This window comes from Perca fluviatilis, chromosome 3 (genome assembly GCF_010015445.1).
Source record: "Perca fluviatilis chromosome 3, GENO_Pfluv_1.0, whole genome shotgun sequence".
Classification (NCBI taxonomy): domain Eukaryota; kingdom Metazoa; phylum Chordata; class Actinopteri; order Perciformes; family Percidae; genus Perca; species Perca fluviatilis.
Genome location: NC_053114.1, coordinates 42,381,858 through 42,402,620, shown reverse-complemented (window position 1 = coordinate 42,402,620; position 20,763 = coordinate 42,381,858). Strand labels below are relative to the sequence as shown.

General features: G+C 41.3%; 1 protein-coding gene across 1 annotated transcript; it reads right to left on the bottom strand.

Annotated features, from left to right (window-relative positions):
- Positions 1-508: 508 nt before the first annotated feature.
- Positions 509-20,547, bottom strand: LOC120555983 (ras-related protein Rab-11A). The gene is made up of 5 exons (XM_039795223.1): positions 20,375-20,547; positions 15,643-15,838; positions 10,446-10,639; positions 6,845-6,925; positions 509-3,266 (listed from the first exon to the last, which is right to left on the bottom strand). Exons 1-5 carry the CDS (start codon positions 20,412-20,414, stop codon positions 3,130-3,132), a joined length of 648 nt encoding a protein of 215 aa, XP_039651157.1. The 5' UTR covers positions 20,415-20,547; the 3' UTR covers positions 509-3,129.
- Between the last annotated feature and the right edge of the window lie 216 nt (positions 20,548-20,763).

The following is a 20,763-nucleotide window of genomic DNA, read 5'->3' as shown; positions in this document are numbered from 1 at the left end:
GTTCACAGTATTCCTGGATGGGAGAAAAACGTGCTCTGGTTTATTGGCATTTCCTTAAACCAATCACAATCGTCTTGGGCGGCGCTAAGCGTCGTTTGTAGCCACGGTGCCTCTGCAAAATAGCCTCTGGAAGGAACTTGTTTTGGTGGAACATGTGTACGTTCAAAAGTAGTTTTAGTCGTGCAACAGAAAACTCAGATTGGACAGATAGTCTAGCTAGTGGTCTGGATTTACCCTGCAGAGATCTGAGGAGCAGTTAACCATAGTCCTCACAAATCCACCGGAGGTTAGAACGCCAACACAGAGACAGAGGAAGGGGACGGACATCCGGGCGAAATGAGAGACATCTGGCGGCACTCGAACAATCCCGGATATGAAACTTCGTCGATATAGACTACCGTAACGCTGACTATGGAGAATTCGCTCATACAACCACACTTCAAAACCTCTGAACTCTCCATTTTAATTAGAGGACGTAAGAATATCACACGTAAAATACAAGATCATATAAAGGTTTATGACTGGTGCGCTTTATTAAGATGAACTGATAACTTAAGATATAGACACAATTGTACAATTTATCAATCTGTACAAAACATAAAACCATTCATTTTGACCCCCCTCTCACATTCAACCTATTCAAATCCATTGAAATGACATTTCACTCTTTAACACGTTTACACTGGAATTACAGTCAGTTATAGAATTCAATATAGTAAAAATAAAAAAAGAGAAGAAAATCACAATTCTTTAAAAAAACAAAACACAGAACAATGGAGGTACATGAAACAGGATTCGAAAATCATATTTTCGGAAGAAAGAAAATCACTTTGTCCACAGATTGCCAGCTAAGTGAGTCTGGCGAGGCCCGGCTGGCGGCGCCGTCTGTTCCCAAGAAACGCCATTGGCGCTGCCAGCCAGGCTCACACACACACTCCAGAGCTGCCCATCTACCCTCTGCCTCTAAAACACACACATACACACACACCAAGTTCAGGCATTGTATACGTCTGCTAACACCACCATACACTGACCCGGCTATAACCTGGAAATTCAACAGAACACACACTCGGGGAGTTTCTAGTAAAGTAGGTGGTTTAGCGAGGCATCTGTCCGCTCACACGCCGGACGCAACACTTAGCGCGTTAGCACGTCGTCTCCGCTAGCCAAGCCTGACCCTCAGCAGATCTCGCGCACGGTTAAATGACAATGTTAGCTACATAAGGCGATACGACACGGAGTTGCAGTCGTAACAGAAAGCCATGCATTGTGTTGAAGTCAGAGGCAGCTCGGTGTACGTAGGCTTAATGTGACGGGGGGGCAACACGGTTGCCTGTCCCCCTTCAGGGACAGACGGAGCAACGGTATTGGTTGAGGAGGAGGTGGTATGAAGGCGAGTTGTTAGCAGGTGAACGAGACGGGTGAAGGAGGCACTGTGATCAGACGTTGGCAAGAATGGAGCTCAACTCCCCGAAAAGTGTTTCCTCGATTCCTCGTCGTGTCCTTCGTCAAACCTTTTCAGTCCGTTAACAAGGACTCGAGGAAAGACTTTTGAGACTTTACAGTGGCTGAACATAATATTTTGGTTTGCGTAAAAGTGGCAGCGTCTTTAAAAAAAACGCGGTACATCCGACAAAAAGGAAGAAAAACGAGGTCCAGATTCTCCATGTGCAGTAAAAATCTAATCCTAGACAAGAAATGATGTTTAACGATTTAAGGTTCAGTGCAAGATTGGTGACAACTTCACGCTCATGAAATCAACCCCCCGAGGGTGAAGGACCTTTCTCAGGTGCGTCCTAGCTACAGTTCCGTGGTTACATGCAAAGCAGGAGATTTTTTTGATTATATTGTTGAGTATCATAAGAATACGAGAATACTACATCAGTTACTCATATTTCTGCAGTTATTTTTTTTTTATTCCTTCATTTGCTATAGAAGTGCACTAAGAAAGAAAACATCCAAACAGCTGTGTGCTAGTTTCTGCATAGTTGGAGTCAAAAATGAATGCATTCGGTTTGTCCTAACGGAGCAGGAAAGCCCGACGGACTAACGGGTCTTCCTTCAGGGTGAGCGTGACGATCTCCGTATGAAGCCGCGCCGAGACTTAAAAGTAGGACAACATGAAACTCAGAACGTGCAGGAGTCGTGTTCAGCTTCCACGGCGACAGCCCAAATTTCCACACCCTCCGGGCGGGCAATGATAGTGTTCCACACAAACGAGTCCAGATGGAGTCTTTCGCCTGATTAAAAACGTGCAGCGCAGCAGAGCGCCATCTTTGAAAGACAATGCGAAGCTGGTCCGACCCGCTCGCCGCCCGCCGTAAACGCGGTGGCGACAACGCGCCGCATGCAAGCTCACGCTCGCTCTGTCTCCCACTGCGCTAAAACTGAAGCTCGGCTAATGCAAAAAATTTATTTTCAATAGCATCATATTCACAGCAATCAGATCAAATGGTTATGACACTACCGGAGCACACGTGGCTACACTGTGCTCGATACATCCACATGGTTTTCCAAAAAATAAAAACAGTACATTGCACTAAAGAGGAGGGGGGGGAGAAGCTTGTATATGGGAATACACTTCAGAGCAACTTTGATGTGCTTTAAATTTATTTATACCTAGTTATAGATATGATACAAGACAGAGAAAGATCATGGGGAAAAAAATGTGGAGAAATCAACAGGAGCACAAAAGTATGAAGAAATCAAATCACATTCATATATTAAGACATTTCTGTGACATGTCAGCGCATCTACAGTAATGAAATCTAAATGTGATATGAAATGCCTGCTGCCTGCTGTCCTGCCGTCGCCTAGCGACAGAGGGGCTCTGCTTGGGGGGGGGGTCACCCCAACGCGGTGACTTCTTACACTGGGGGATATTTACCTGGGGTTGGGGGTGGGGGAGAGGAGGAGGAGGAGTTTGGGTGGGGGAGGCAGGTACAGATAGGTTGCAGGGTTCGGGTCACAGCCTCGAAGCTGTGAACCCTCCCGCACCACACAGTACACTGAGGCAGTCTATTTTCTGAGGGGGCGGGGGCTTGGAGGAGTTGTGAGGGGAGGGAGGGGAGGGCAGGCGGGGGAGGGAGGGAGGGAGGAGGGAGGTGTAGCAGCAGATCCGTGGCTGGGCTAGATGTTCTGACAGCACTGCATCTTTGGTTTGTTCTCAGTGGGCTGCACCTGGATGTTGACCACGTTGTTGCTGGGGGACATGTCACTCTCCTGACGCTCCGACATCTGCTTCTGGGAGACGATACGGTAGATCTCTGAGGGGGGGGAGTAGTAACAGTGTCATTTATTGTTATAGCCTGTATACCCCTCTCCCTGTCTGGTTTACAATCTGCCACAACACACACTCTGCTCTCGTGCTGAATTAGGGCTCGGCAAAAAATTAAAACTAGCTGATATTGATTAATAAAATCCCCAAAAATCTATCTTTTTAATATGTCTTTTCACCATGGATGTGGTGAATTGGCCCCCTTTTTTGGGGTTGGAGATCTCTTTTTTTAATATTGAAGCAAAGTTGGTATTGTAACTGAAATGACCCTAATCTAATTGATATTAAATCGAATCGGGACCTTGAGAATCAGAATCAAATCCATTTGGGCAATCACTGGTGATACCAGCCCTATGCTGAATTATTATTTTTTTTTCCAAGAACATATTTTTCAAACAATTCAAGGGTCAAATTCAGCTTGAAATGAACTCCTGGTTTCCAAATGACACAGCACAGTGACTTGAGTCAGCAGATTGGAAGGTGATAAACATTTGTAATCATGCAAATGGGGGCAAAGATCACAGGGGGCCCCAAGTCTTTATCTGGTTTGAGGTAAAAAAAAAAAATTTTTTTTTTTATTTTAAATGTTTTTAAATTTATGATAATAAATTAGAATATATAATGTATACAGAAGTCTGTATGAAAACGATATATTTTGTTGTATCCTCGTTTTTCCTGCCGCCATGGCATCACTATTTCATGAATGAAACATGGCGGAGAAACGTAACAGTGCTGATAACTCCTCTGTTTTCAAAAAGAAAGTAAGGCTCTAGCACTATCTATAGGTTTTGGGGGGGGGGGGGCTCAGCTTTTCTTAGACATGAGTAGGAGGGGCGCCAAGGAAAAAAGGTTGGGAACCAGTGCTGTAGAGCTGCGATTAAGATTATTTTCATTGTTGATCAATCTGTCGATTTTCTCGAGTACTCAATTAGTTGTTTGGTCTCTAAAATGTCAGAAAAGGATGAAAAATGTGGAGCAGTGTTTCCCAAAGCCCAAGATGATGTCCTCACATGTCTTGTTTTATCCTCAACTCAAAGATATTCAGTTTACTGTCCCAGAGGATAGAAGACACTAGAACATATTCACATTTAACAAAGCTGACATCAGAGAATTTCTTACTTTTTTCATAAAATGACGCAAACCAATGAATCGATTATCAAAATAGTTGGCAATTAATTGAATAGTTGACAACTAAGATTAATCTGTGCAGCTCTAATTAAATTGTTTTTATGGGATTTAAAAACAATAGAACACAGCATCATACCAGCCGTATCCTTTAAGTTGACTCTATATTAGTTTTGATATAAATCGATATCCTTATTCGTTGATCCAGTCGTTCACTCTGTTACACAACAAATAAGACTTTCATACAGACTGTTCAGACACCAGCAGGACCAATAGCACAGAACCCCCGACATAACAGTATGATCTCTGCTGTCTGTCGTCTCACTCGTGATAACAAAAGGTTTGCCACTCCTAAAAAGATAAGCCATTCACACATTATGTAATAAAGTAGAGCCGTGTGCTTCTGCTCGGTTTGTATCCATGCCCAGCAGAAGTTCACACCACACCTGACCTCTCTGTGTAATCACCCTCATAACAAGGACACCATTTGTCATTTCCTCATTAAATGGAAAGTCTCATGGCTATGTTTTTCAGTGTGTTCAACTGAAGGAGGGGGGTTACTTTTGGGCTTTGTTTGGTGGATGAATGACATGAGAGCGGGCTGAGGCAGGCATGTAGCCGAGGCACGAGGCCTCCTGCACACTGGCTGCGTGGCGTGAGCGTGTCAGCTGCGTGGCGTGTCAGTTTTTATTTCGGCTCCCATGGTAACAGGTTAGAGCTCACACACTGCCTGCGTGACACGCACGTCTCACAACGCGTGCATGCTAGAAATAGGACCGACGCCTATTTTTCACGCGACACGCAAGCTTGTTGGAAGCTTAAATTAACTTCTGAGACTTTTTTAAGCGAGAAATCAACTATATAAAGCTCAAATATGGGCCGTTTTACGAAAATTTATGGCTAATTGCAAATTTGGTAAGCCCGCCGGTGCTGCCTCGCCGCCCGGCCTGCCTTCCTTCACAGACCCCGGCCTGCTATGAGTGCTTGGAGCTCCGTCATGGCAGCCCACGGCAGGGACTACCAACACCACTGCCCTGACAGAGCTCCAGGGCCTTCAGCTCCCCTCTTCCTGCTAGCTAAATGGCCCGTTGTGTGAGAGTGAGAGCTCCGTCAGCGAGCTTGTTACACCAGCAATCTCTTACCACACGTTACACACATGTCACGCCACTTATACAACATCTAACTAAAGGTCTTATAAAGCTAACGGTGTCCGATTTCAAGTTAATGAATATTTGTGAAGACAAAGTGTTTTGTTAGCTGCGACTGTCCCTTCAATCCTAGCTATGTGTAGCTACAAATCACGGATAGTTAGCTTCATTTTCGGCGTAATTCGAGTATATTTACAGTTTGAATTTCGTCACGCCACTTATACAACATCTAACTAAATGTCTTATAAAGCTAACAACTGTGTCCGATTTCAAGTTAATGAATATTTGGGAATTTCAGAGGAATTCTAAGAGGAGGCTAGCTAGCTCTCATTGATAGAGCTACATCCAGCCGCAGGCTCTATCAATGAGACTCACGGACAAGCAGCGTTTATTTCCCCAATCGTTTGTTTAAGTAACTCAACACATTATAATTACACGCATTTTAAGATTAACTGGAATCTGTGGTAAGAGATTGCTGGCGTAACAAGCTCGCTGACCGCGCTCTCACTCACACACACCTGGCATTAGGAAGAGGGGAACTGCAGGCCCTGGAGCTCTGTCAGGGCAGCGGCGTTTGGTAGTCCATTAGCCCAAAACTGTGACTTTGCGCGGGTATGAAGTGCCGTGGGCTGCCAGCCGTGACGGAGCTCAATCGAGCTCACAGCAGGCCGGGGTCTGTGAAGGAAGGCAGGCCAGGTGGCGAGGCAGCAACACAGGCAGCACTGGCCGCTGAACTTCTGAGATCTGCACGACCTAGATTCAGAAGACTAACTGATCTCAGGTCAGTTGTGTAGCCTATGTAAATGTTGGGGCGTGACAAAGGGAGAGACTAGAGCCAAATGAGTAGGAGCTTGTTGAGATTTGCCCGTTTTCAGAGGCAGTTTCAAATTGTGAGATTTGCAGAGAAAAGAGGTGTAAATGGGATTTAGAGGTTCTATGTATGTCCTAGTTACCCACTAAACTGTCATTATTCAACTGACAAGGTAAAATCGGTTTTGCATTCTATCACCCCTTTAAAATATTGCACCTGTCAATACAAAACCAAATAATCCGTAGCCTATTTTGCCGTCAATACTGCCGACGTCGTCTTTGCTATTGACAAAATAAAGTTGAAGAACACACTATTTAATTTTATCAATGGGAAACCTACATGTGTCCAGACAATGATAGCAGCATCTGCGCCGCGTCAGACACGTTTCTGGTTTGCAAAGACATAGAAAAATCCAATCAGCCGCCACGCGGCTGACACGCCACACTCACGCCACGCGGCCTAAGACCCAAACACAGTACCAACCTGTCAGAATGGTCTGGAAGGCCGTCTCAACGTTGGTGGAGTCCAGAGCCGATGTCTCCAGGAAAGATAAACCATTCTTCTCTGCAGACCAAAGTAAAGCAGCGCGTTAACCGCATGTCAAATATGTCTACAGATAGCAGACCAGTATGACCCGTCAAAACACAAGCCATCGTCATAACATTATTTCTGTGTTACTCGTATAGCTCAAGAAAAAAACATTACATCAGAATCAAAAATTACACAGTATAATCTAATCTAATTAATTAATCATTAGGTGAAAATCCCCCACGCCCACCGGCAAAACTCTCCCCAGCTTCGCGTTTAGTGTAGGGCTACACAATATACTGTTTTTTTTTTTAATCGTCATCGCAATATCAACTGCGTCATATCTCGAAAGGCTGCAACATATCACGAAAGACACTCAAAAAAATATCAGATAACTACTAGGGGTGTGACGAGACACTCGCTCACGAGACAAGACGAGACACGAGATTGGGGTCACGAGAGCGAGACGCGATTTTAACACTAATTTAAAGAAAACTTCAGTTAAGAAATATGACTGGGAAAAATAGTCTTTACTCAGAGAACCAAGGTTACAAGCTAGGGGTGTGACGAGACGCTTACTCCACGAGGCGAAACACATCACGAGATTGGGTTCATGAGAACGAGACGAGATTTCGTCGCGGTGAAAAGTTGTCTCGTGAGGCGATGTGATGTCAGCGTGATGGAGCGTGGAAATACTATTGAAAATCCCCCTGCCACTTTTAAATCATTTGTGTGGCAACATTTTGGTTTTCCCTGCGCGAAATAATAAACGGCGAAGAGTGACAGACAAGACGAACACAATATGTAAACATTGTAAGAAAAAATGCCGGTATACCGCGGCTAACACGAGCACTATGCAAAACCACTTACAGCACCACCACAGCTCTCTACTAACTACTGCACCCGCGACTCGCGGGTGCAGTAGTTAGTAGTACGGCATTTCTTTCTTACAATGTTTACATATTGTGTTCGTCTTGTCTGTCACTCTTTCACTCTTTTCACCTCGACGAGAAATCTCGTCACGCGAGATCTCGCGAGATCTCGTAAAACGAGATCTCGTCACACCCTTAATAACTACTCTTTAAAATGTAACCGTCACGATATATCGTTCAGCTGATAAAAGGCGACAGAAGGGCTGTGAATTCCGGCAGAGGGGAGATTTTCGGAGCAGTTTGTTTAAAAAAATACTCATCACTACTGAGGGATTCTCCTTCAGCACTCCTTCCCTATGATTATGAGAAATATTATTCACAGCGCCCGCCCAGTTACAGCCCAGCGCACCTGAAGAGCAGCCACCCCACACTACACTATGGGCCCTATCTCGCACCCGGCGCAGCGCAAAGACCGATGCAGTTGTCAATTTCCCGTCCAGCGCCCGCGTCGTTTAAATAGCAAATGCACCTGCGCCCATCTGTGCGCCCATGGGCGTGCTGGTCTTACAGGGAGGTGTGTTCAGGTGCATTCTGGGCGTGCTGGTCTTACAGGGAGGTGTGTTCAGGTGCATTCTGGGCGTGCTGGTCTTACAGGGAGGTTGACCTCGCGCCATTGACCCAAAAAAACCTGGTCTAAAATCAATGTTATTTTAACAGCACACTAGTAAAATGTGTCTAGGCTCATGCACAGCGCGCACACACTATGCTTGTTACACACGCATCAGCACACACACATGCAGAAGATTACAAATGAAAATATTACGGTACAAATCCTCCATCATAACAGCAATGCTCCAAGGGTCAAACGCGCCTGGCTTTTAAAAGGAATGGGAGATGATCTCTGATTGGTTGATTGCATGTTACGCCCGAAACACACCTCTGAATTACTGAAGACACTAAGTACAACCCTTTAGAACCACGCGCCCGGCACACGGACTAGCAGAAGTGGATTTGGACACGCCCTAAACACACCTGCGTCAGGCGCTTAAGCCGTGCGCTTAGATCGTTAAAATGGGTCCCTATAACGTTTTACCTGTAAAATGAAATGTTAATTATATTTCCACACAGTAAAAGACATAAAAGTGTGCGTCCCGGTCATAGTTTATCTATAAAACCCTGCCAGGCTGCTGAACAGTAGAGGAGGTTGTACCAGCGTCTGGTCTAACATCACTTGAGCTGACGTTGCTGATCAACACCAGAGCTCGGAGAGTCAGGAACAAAGTCCCTCCTTGTCAAACTGTAACTGGGTGCTGTCTTTTCCAGCTGCCAATGTCTTGTGGTATCTCGATGTGTTTGTCTCATTAAGTTATTGTTTTAGATGGTGAAGCTCTTTGGTTGTTTTACGGTGCCATATAGATGGTTTTTAGATTCAAAGTTTTTAGTTTAGTATTTTAGTTCAGATTTTTTGGCATGTTTTGTGTGTTTTTGCCGTATGTAGCTTGTCTTTAACTGTGCACGTCTTGGTCAAGACTCTCTTTAACCCTCATGTCAAATTTGACACGTTTTTGAAAGTTTCAACATCACAAATATTAGTTTCTTTCAAGCAAAATGCCCAAAAATAACATTTGGTTCCACACAACGCTCTTCCAAAGTAAAATTAAGGATCAGTTCACTACTTTCATTGAATTTTGGATGTTTTATTAAATTTTATAGCTTTTGCAAACAAAACAAAAAACAGTATGCTGACTTAACTTGGACAGTCTGTGATTTTCTACTCTTAACTGTCAAAATAATTAATAATTTCAGCTTAAAAATTAGGTTGGCTATAACTTCTTATAAATGAGGTTTGTTGACCATGAATTCCAAATAAAAGCGTAAAACTAGCGGTAATAAGAGGTTAGTGGTGAATCCAGTGGTAGTGAAAATAAACACTGAAATACGTCAGAACCCTAAAAAAAGTGTCAAAAAAGAAAAAGGGTTAATTTGCAATACTTACCGTCGACGGGAAGACAACACAAGGGTTGACCTGTTTTTATAATATCAGAAATATGAGTTTCCTAACAACCAAACTGCCCCAAAATAACTTGGTGCATGCATGTACGTTGTATGGAGATCAAGCAACATTCTTCGCAAGTAAAATTATTGATTCTATTGAATTTTGGTTGTTTTATTCAATTGTATAGCAATTGAAAAACATTTTTTAAATGGCTGTAAAACAGTCTCAGGACTAAACTTTGACAAAGCATTTTATGATTCACTCAACATCCTCTGAGCTTAACTATTAGTGAAAAGAATTCATAAGGTCAGCTTTTTATCAAACTCAAAATTAAGAATAATGTCATTTTAAATTAGGTTTATTGACCATGAATAAAATAAAAAACGTTGACATTTATTTTTCTATTTTTTCCCCGGAAGGTCGACGGGAAGACAACACGTTTAAAAAGGTTGTTTCAGTGGCCGGGTTAGCTCAGTTGGTAGAGCACGCGCCCATATATAGAGGTTTACTCCTTGACGCAGTGGGTCCGGGTTGGACTCAGACCTGCGGCCCTTTGCTGCATGTCATTCCCCCTCTCTATCCCCTTTTATTTCTTCAGCTGTCCTGTCAATAAAGGCCTAAAAATGGCCACAAATAATAATAAAAAAAAAGGTTGTTTCATTGAATAAATATAAGACTACGGTCTCACCAGCAAAAGCCCGCGCCTCGTCGGTGGGAACAGCTCGGAGGTGACGCAGGTCGCTCTTGTTGCCCACCAGCATGATGACGATGTTGCTGTCGGCGTGATCTCTCAGCTCCTTCAGCCAGCGCTCCACGTTCTCATAAGTTAGATGCTTGGCAATGTCGTAGACCAGGAGAGCCCCCACCGCCCCGCGGTAGTACCTGCAGCACAGCCACATGGACACAACGTCACAGCTCTGGAATACTGAGGGTGGTTTTGGAGTACTTTGGTCCCCTCTAACCATCAGCGTGTTGCATTAGTCCAGCTGGATACCTGAGCTGCCGGATTGTGCTTCAGCTGATTGTCTGTCATCACATCACATACCCTTCACCATCACATACCCTTCACCATCCCCCCCATCATCACATACCCTTCACCATACCCCCCCCATCATCACATACCCTTCACCATACCCCCCATCATCACATACCCTTCACCATACCCCCCATCATCACATACCCTTCACCATACCCCCACACATATCCATACCCTTCACCATCCCCCCATCATCACATACCCTTCACCATACCCCCCATCATCACATACCCTTCACCCACATCACCTTCACCATCACATACCCTTCACCATCCCCCCATCATCACATACCCTTCACCATACCCCCCATCATCACATACCCTTCACCATACCCCCCATCATCACATACCCTTCACCATACCCCCACATCATCACATACCCTTCACCATACCCCCATCATCACATACCCTTCACCATACCCCCATCATCACATACCCTTCACCATACCCCCCATCATCACATACCCTTCACCATACCCCCACATCATCACATACCCTTCACCATACCCCCACATCATCACATACCCTTCACCATACCCCCACATCATCACATACCCTTCACTATTTCACATACTTAATCATTACCACATTATCATACATTCATCATACTCACATTCATTATACATCATATACCTTTCATAATACATCATCACATACCCTTCTATAATAGCTGGTTTGATTTGCATTGAGAGATGATCTTATGGAAAGTACCCCATGCAAGTCTCTAGGTATGGTGAAGGGTATGTGATGATGTGGGGGTATGGTGAAGGGTATGTGATGATGTGGGGTATGGTGAAGGGTATGTGATGATGTGGGGGTATGGTGAAGGGTATGTGATGATGTGGGGGTATGGTGAAGGGTATGTGATGATGGGGGGGGGTGGGGGGGGGAGGCTATTTTAATTCCAAAGGCCAAGGGAACTTTATCAGGATGCATAGTATCCTGGATCCATGAAATAACTGGCCTTTAAAAATAAACATCTGCCTGCCTCTATGGGAATTTAACATAGGGGTGTAGTGACTTATGCCCCCTGTATTATAAGGAAGATCATTTATTTATTTACGATACATTATTCATTCACAAAGAAAATTGCTGTCCTTAAAGGTTGGATTTTTTTTTAATTAAGGCATTAAGATCAATTTCCAAAAGATGATTTTTTTTTTTATTCCTCTTTTTAGTCAACTTTAGCATGAGTTATGAGAACCACTGTATAACAGCTTCATATTTCTGCAGCGTGTTTAGTGTGAAATTGCAGTAAATGACAGGTGGACATTGTGTGTGCCTTGACGTCACCACCACCATTATGTTTTGCATAGGAAACACAGCACAACCTCAGCAGGAAGTCATAATCTGTACATTATAGAGACAATTTAAACTGGACTATAAATTAAAAGGCATCAACTACAGTTGGGTATCGCCAATCATTTCTCAAATTGATTTGATTCTGATTCACAAGGTGCCGATTCGATTACATTTTCGATTCGATATCAATTAGATTAGTGACATTTCAGTTACAATACCAACTTTGGATGGAAATAATCGCGATTGTCAGAGAACTTCTGCTGTCGATGTGTACAAGCAAGAAGAAACCCTCAAATAGTTTTTAACATGCATCAGGTTCATGTTCACATTAAGTAAAGGGGATCAATTCACCAATCAATGGTGAAAAGGCATATATAATAAAAGATTGATTTCTGGATTTTATCAATCAATATTAGATCACGCAAACAAAGAATTGATTATTTTAACCCAGCCCTATAGTACCAACACACAGAGGAGGGGGTTTAAATTGATCCGATGCTTAGTAACAATTCTGAAATTAGTCATAAAAGCCATCCTATGAAGTATGATGTGTATATTACAATTGTGTGAATTGGACAGTGTATTCTGGCTGGCATGTCTGTGTAAGGGATCGACCAATTATCGGCCTGGCCGATTAACAGGGCCGATATTTGCGTTATTATCTGTATCTGTGTTTAATTTTACAGATAACCGATAAAGTTAATTAATTAAAAAGTGTGCTACTTAGGCTCCGCTAAAGCTCTGTGAGCACTATGCAACACTTGCAAAACAAACTGGTAGCATGTTAAAACTTCAGGAAGCTATTTATTTATAAATTTTTTTGACTGTGTATTATGTTTAGCCCTCTGAGGACAAAAGACGCACCGGCGAATCCAAGCGATGTTTGACAAGCAATATAACAAAATTTAATTTTAGACATTTATTTACTAATTTATTCATATATTACATTCCTTTTTGTGAACCCAACACAAGCACCAAAACAATTGAGTGTAGGTATGTTTTCAAAAGGTGATTTGAGAAACATTTGTGCTTTAGGGCCAAATGATCTCTTTACACATTGCTCTGGAACAATGTTTGGCGTCACGTTACAGAAAGCTGAGCTTGTTCTGAACATTTTGATATGAAACACACGTAGAAACTATTTAAAAAACTATTTAAAAAAAACATGTGCTATAACAGTGTTACTCACATGGCTCCCATTATCCTCCATGTAGGGCTGGGCAATATATCGTGATATGAGACTAGATATCGACTTAGATTTTGGATATTGTAATATCGTAAATGGCTTAAGTGTTGTCTTTTCTGGTTTTACCAGCTGCAATACAGTAAAGTGATGTCATTTTCTGAACCTACCAGACTGTTCCAGCTGTTCTATTATTTGCCTTTACTTCACTTATATCCACATTACTGGTGATTATTTATCACAAACCTCATTGTGTAAATATTTTGGGAAAGCAATAATTGTCAACCCTACAATATCTAAGTATTTGGTCAAAAATATTGTGATATTTGATTTTCTTCCATATCGCTCAGCCCTACCTCCGTGACACGCTCTTCTCCAAAACAAACTCTGAGATAACTCACTCAAAGCAGATAGTAGACGTGAAATAAAAACAGGACACGTAATTTCACTGTGTGTAGTGTTAATGACGCTAACTAACTGTAATGAAGCTCAGCACAAATTCTTAAAGGAAGACTTCATATACCTTTTCCATCACTCATAATGATCAGCTGTTTCATGGTACGTCACTTGTCAGTAGTAATCAGAGCAGCTGTGCGTTGTTAGTTAGTTAAACCAATCAGGGTCGGCCATTTGTCACGAGCCTATCACAGCTTTAAATCTGCTCTCCCGTCAGCGGTTGGCAGTTGTCGTTTCAGGAAATAGAGTGCGTCCCGCCTCCTCCCATTTTGCCACCGGTGGTCACGCCCTCGGACCTGGGTTCGTCTGCGCTTGGCTGTCGATGGTTCCTCTGCTCATTCACCACCACCAGTGTCTGGACTCCATCAGGGGATTTGTTTGGGTTTCCTTAACCCTTGTGTGGTCCTTTGGGTCACCGGGACCGGAAGGACCACACAAGGATGATGTACTTCCGTTTATTTTGTTGAGAATTGCTCTCTAAACCCTGTCTCTTGTAAAGTAAGTAAGTAAAGTTTGTTTCCTAGCACATTTAAACACCGTTTAAGCTGACCAAAATGCTGTACAAACGAGCACCAAGGTGCTGCATTAACCTTTGTTTTGTCCTTTGGGTCAAGGACCACACAAGGGTTAAACCCTTTAGGACATTTGGGTTTGATGGAGTCCAATCTCCAGAGACTTGTACATTTACATGTTTGTCTGTACAATAAATATGCTCATAATTGCAAGGAAGTCTCTCCTGATTGAAATAGCGTGTAATGATGAAGAAGAAGAAGAAGAAGAAGAAGAAGAAGAAGAAGAAAAAAAAAGACAACGGCTGTGTCTCAAAGACCGGGCAACAGCCGGGACGTTGAGAATCCACGCGCCAGAAGTGATGATAGTTCCAGTCACTTCGTCATGTCTTCACTTGGTTGAAACAAGAGAAGAAAGCCTCACTGATGCAAAGAACAGGACAGAGATGCATATAGAAATGCTCTCTGCTTGCCATACGCCAACGCTCCGGTAAGTCCACTCACCCCGTCTCTGCCCGGGCACGCCGCAGCTGCCCGCACATTTGTTGACAAACTCCCATAAACGACGACGGTGAAATGGCGATTTATCCCTTTAAATGTGAATAGATGACATATTGCTCCTCATAACCACTGAAAACTGTCAAAAAAAATCAAACCCAAAGTCCAATTATTATGGACGCTATCTGACATTAAGCGTTTCTGCTTCATTAGATTTAGATCATTCACTGTTTTTTTACGACGTATTTAAGGCGGCAGGCGTGTGTTGCTTAGGCGGCCGCCTTAACTGCAAAGTGCTGCGGGAAACCCTGAATAATATGGACAATAAAAGAAAAGATACTAAATAAAAAATCCACATGAATGTACTAAGGGATGTATAAGCATGAGAGGCTTGCAGTGACAGGGCAGGGACTGACCCTGTGATTCAGTCTGCATGGTAAAGTGCTCTATGAGAGTGTGTGTCATGGTGGTAGTGCAAATAAGTCCAACAGTGCAAGGATAAAGTCTAGAGACCAGCATTAAATATGGACAATATAAGAGAATAATTTAGAGATATATATAGATATATATAGATATATAGATATATAAAAAACTACAGTATATAGCAGTGCAAGGATAAAGACCAGCATTAAATATGGACATAAGAGAATATATATATATATATATATATATATATATATATATATATATATATATATATATATATATATATAAATAAACTACAGTATATAGCAGTGCAAGGATAAAGTTTAAAAAAAAGACAGCATTAAATATGGGCATTATAAGGGAATAAAGTAGACCGTAGGATAGACCGAAATCAACAGTCAACATTAGAGGTTTTTAAACAATAGGGTTACAGCCATTGTTCAAGTATTAAGTTAGACGTCCTCCTCTCTACTCACGCTGATGTGATGGCCCGGTAGCGCTCCTGGCCAGCTGTATCCCAGATCTGGGCCTTCACCGTCTTGCCGTCCACCTGGATGCTGCGCGTGGCAAACTCCACTCCGATGGTGCTCTTACTCTCCAGGTTGAACTCATTGCGGGTGAAACGGGACAGCAGGTTACTCTTCCCCACACCCGAGTCACCTATGAGGACCACTGAGACACAGGGAACACATGTTAATTAGGGCTGGGCAATAATTCAATACGATAATTTATCGTCGTTCAATGGAATCATATCGTGATATACAATTACGTTGTCGTGGAACATTTAGCAACACCATTTGAAGAATTACAGATTTGTTTTAGCATTACACTATTTTTATGCATAGTAAGGAATATAGCTGGAATAAAAATATAATTAGTTTTCTCTAATTTCACTTGACACGGTTTACCACATTGTTGATGATTATTTATCTAAAATCTCATTGTAAAAACTATTTTGTGATAGCACCACTTGTCAACCCTACAGAATCGCAATATTTTTATATATATATATATATATATCATATATATTTTAATGTTTTTGGTCAAGAATATTGTGATATCTGATTTTCTCCACATCGCCCAGCTATGTTAATGCAACCGATAAGAAAAACACATTACGTGTTAGAAAATGTACAACCGATCTACTTCCTGTGTGAAAATTGCTCCTGAGTTTTTACTTACATTTAAATGGCCGCTTTAAGAGATTTCATACCTGTATGCATTGATCTCACTTCATGAAACGGTTTAAAAGTTGTTTTCAAGTTAAACTGCCAAACACTGTTTGGGTCCCCCTGCTCATTTGGGAGGCTTTGCCGCTTTTCTTCGTCTGAATATCTTTGGGTTTTAAACTGTTGGTCGGACAAAACAAGTTCCTCAAGATGTCACTTTGAGCTTTAAAATGTTGTGAACAATGTTGAAAATTTTAGTTTTTTACATTTCACTGACTAAATGAGTACTTGATTGAGTGTTTCCTCTGTTGATTTTGTAGTGGCGGCCCACCATGGCAAAATTTCTGCCGCCACGGTATCAGATTTAGGGCAGACTCGCGGTTGACTTTTTTAAATGATCCTGCAGACATAATGCACCCGGTGGCTGCCCCCCGTTGTCTGCCGCTCACATTGCAATTTAACAACAAGTAGAACTACTCAGAGGTTCTTGGGCCCGTCCAGTTTAACTTCACATACTGTTGTGTTGATGGAGTTTAGTGTCAAAATGTTTGCTTTCTTCTGAGTCGACTATTAAACGAACTGCTCCACCAAAAACGTTACCGAGGTGGGTCCGTTCTGATATACATCTGGAAACATTATAACGGTAAGTGAGTCAGTGTAATATATGTAATATAATAATATAAAATAAATTGGAAATAGTCTATAGATGTAGTCATTTGGGTTTTGGTTTCCCACTGAAGAATTTCTTGTAAAATTCATTTTGTAGACCTGTTGTAGATGTTAAGTGCCCTATAGTTCCTCAAAAAATACAGTTCAATCAAAAAATGAAAACATGCCTCATTGTGTGTGAATAAAGGTGAATAAATATATTTGTATATATCAGTTTCGTTTCATATGTAAAATATTTGGCAGCGGGGCTCGGGGCTGGGGGGGACCTGCCCCCTTTGCTAAAAAAAAACAAACTAAAGGAAACACTGATTAATGGAGAAAGAAATTGCCAGATTAATCGATAATGAAAATAACTTAGCAATTACAAGTTATTCCACAATATTACCTACGTACGGTTTCATGCTATATTGGTACTCAAGCTTAAAGCATGTACACATTCTACTTTTTCTGTACATTTCTACTTTTTATACTTAGTGCCCTTGTCTATTATTAGTTTTTCAGCTCATTAATTTCACTATTGCCCTGTCATACCTTGTTAATTACAGAATATCCTGAAACCCTTGAATCTGTATATGTTTAGGAATATGCTAATCTTTTATTTTTATTTAATTCCAACTATTATGCATCCATCTATAATCCTGTACACAGCCTGGACAGGTGGTCAAGTGTGAATATTTGAACAGGTATGTTTTGTTGTTTATGACAGAATCAAATCAAGCAAATATTCGCACTCACATTAATGTCTAACCTACTAAATGTAGGTTATGGGGCGACCTCTAGCTCACCCAGTAAGAGCGCGCGCCCCATCTAGGCTGAGTCCTTTGCAGCGGCCCAGGTTTGAATCCGACCTGCGGCACTTGGCTGTGTGTCATCCCCTCTCTTTCTCTCCCCCTTTCCTGTCTATCCACTGTCACTATCTAATAGAGGGAAAAGCCCCAAAAATTATCTTTAAAAAGGAAATATAGGCTATATTTAGTAGAACAGCACAGGTATACAGGTATTTAGTATTCTGTATATCAGTACATGTACAAATGCCATACAGTTGGAGTATGTGGCGCTAAAGTAATTAATCCTAATCATCATACACACAATGCAAAACTTGTAACCTGAAATAAAAACATGAAGCTGTAGAGAATGTGTAGAATGGGTACACTTTGTACCACGATAATTTAATTAAGAAAACATTAATACTTTACTAATATCTTCATGATAATTATGTTATTCCGCAAACCCAAACGTTACATCTAACACCAAACTACACCGACCTGTAGATAGATGCCAGTTTGTTTACGCAAACTTTTGGCACAAAAACCATACAGCCTTCTTTTCTTTCTAAAAGTTTTATTGTACATATGTCTTACAGTGTCTTCCACATATTTTGATTGCAATATTTCTGTTCTTTATGTTCCTGACCGTTGCAGTACTTTTGCTCTATGGTCTATTCCCTTTTCATATGTTTATTGCGTGCATCAAACACACCAAAGCAAATTCCATGCAAGTGGAAACTTACTTTGGCAAATCTCATTCTGATTGACAAGCATTTACGAAAACCCCTTTTTACTACCTAACTAATTAAAAAAATTTGCTAATATCTGGATGATAATCATGTTAATCCGCAAACCCAACGTTTAAATCCAACACCAACCTGTACTGAAATTTAAATGGATACCAGTGTGTTTACTCTGACAGGCATTTACCTTGTGCCAAGCAATCCCTGCTCAATAACCCTGTAATACTAAACTAGGGCTGTGCTCAATTGAAGTAATTCTTAGTCGACTAACACTCATTCAATTGTATCGACTAATCCATTAGTTGATTTAATCGACTGATCTGTAAATCTGAGTTTCTCTGCAAAGAGTCATGCAAAAGCACCACTTTAATTCTTGTGTTTACCAGAGATGTGCTCGTACGTTTCTTGGAAATAAGTCATTCAGCATGAAAAAAGCATCAGACATGACTAATGGACTAAAGAAATCTAAGTTGACTAAGACCAAAACGACCGATTAGTCGACTAATCGACTAAGAGGGAGCAGCCCTACACTAAACATCCACCTTTTAATTAAATTATATATTGTATAGACTCAACTTTATTGTCATTGTGCAGAGTACAAGTACAAAAACAACGAAATGCAGTTTGCGTCCAATCAGAAGTGCAAAAATAGCAGAGAAGTGCAATGCAATATACAAAGTATAGACAGGTGGTGCGTAGACAGGACAAGAAATATAGTGCAGTGTAGACAGTAGTATACAGTTGGTTTAGAGTAATATAAATTAAATATAAATATGTGCAGTGTATTAGCAGTTACCTTATAAGAACAGAATAAATATGGCTATGTAATATGAACAATGTATGAACAACATGTTCAGATATGTGCAATGTAGTAGCAGTAACATTATGCTAGTAGTAAGAATAATATAGATATATGCAGTGTATTAACAGAATATATTACAAGAAAAACAGAATAAATATGGATATTCAGTATCTCATATGGTATAGTGTTTAACACATAATTTAAACATGTAAATATCTGTCAAACATACACTGTATAGACTATCATATCCACCTATCTCAGATATAAGCAACCTGGTGTATTAATATACCTGATTTATTCCAGTCTTACTGTTTACAATCCTCCACTGAGCGGTTTCTTTAATGTGTGTGTGTGTATATATATATATATATATATATACACACACACACTTTTTTCATATACAAACTTTTATCTGTACGTAGTTCCGCATTGTTGTCCTTGTTTTGAGCCGTATCTGTATTTCTGTGTATGTACTTTGAGAGCAACAAAAAGCCGGAGACAAATTGCCTGTAACGTTATCATGCGTTCACACTTAGCTAGCTAGTTGGCCATTAAAGCTGATTCTGAATCTTATTGTTTGTAAAACCGAGCTTTAATACAGTTAATAAATAAATGCTAACACTTAGCCGCACGATTCCCTGTAAGATAATAAGTAAAGGTGTGTGCATATGTCGTACATTCTCCCGTTCGCTCGGCTGGTTGGATCCCATGGAGATAACGTGATAACGGTTAGCGTTAGTTAGGTGTGTCCGACGTGAAGCTGGTCCGTCAAGCTAACCTCTGCTAACCGCTAACGTTCAAGACGCCCTGTCGTTTAACGACAACTAACGTAACGTGAAAAAACCAACTGCTAATTCTACTTCCACTGTTTAGCGAAGGGTCGTTTTAAGTCATGTGAACTCATTTAACGTGCTGACATTTCTCCGAAAGCTCGGTGAAAAACAACCGGGAACACAAAAGGTGGATGGTGGCTAACGGTGGCTAACGTTAGCATCAGCTGGCCTGTGCAGGACTGGAGAGCTGCAACAATAACGAGAAGAAAAAAAACTTTGTTTTACCTTTGAACAAATAATCATATTCGTCATCTCTAGTGCCCATCGTCTTATTGAGAAATGGTTAGTCCAAGATTTAATTTGATTTAATTGGGGGGGAAAAAAGGCGATCTACTGTATTTTACTCTTCCAACGGGAATCTGTTTGGAAGCCGTACTTCCGTAACTTCTTCTTCTCTGGCAGCGTAATACCGTCACATAAAGTGAACTCTGACACCTGGTGGTCAGGAGAGGGAACTACTCAACCAAAAATCAAAAAAAATGTTGTGACTGTTCTATTATAAATTAAATCATAATGTTATTATCAATATTATATTCAATGTTTTATAGTGTATAATTTGATTCATATTTAATTAGATATAATTATTACTCATGTATTAAATTAACCCTTGTGTT

Coding starts and splice junctions, on each gene's coding strand:
- LOC120555983 (XM_039795223.1), bottom strand. CDS start 20,414: ATGGGCACTAGAGATGACGAATATGATTATTTGTTCAAAG. Junction 15,839..20,374: donor ATATGATTATTTGTTCAAAG/GTAAAACAAAGT, acceptor CCTGTGTCTCAG/TGGTCCTCATAGGTGACTCG. Junction 3,267..6,844: donor CTTCCAGACCATTCTGACAG/GTTGGTACTGTG, acceptor CCCCCCCCTCAG/AGATCTACCGTATCGTCTCC.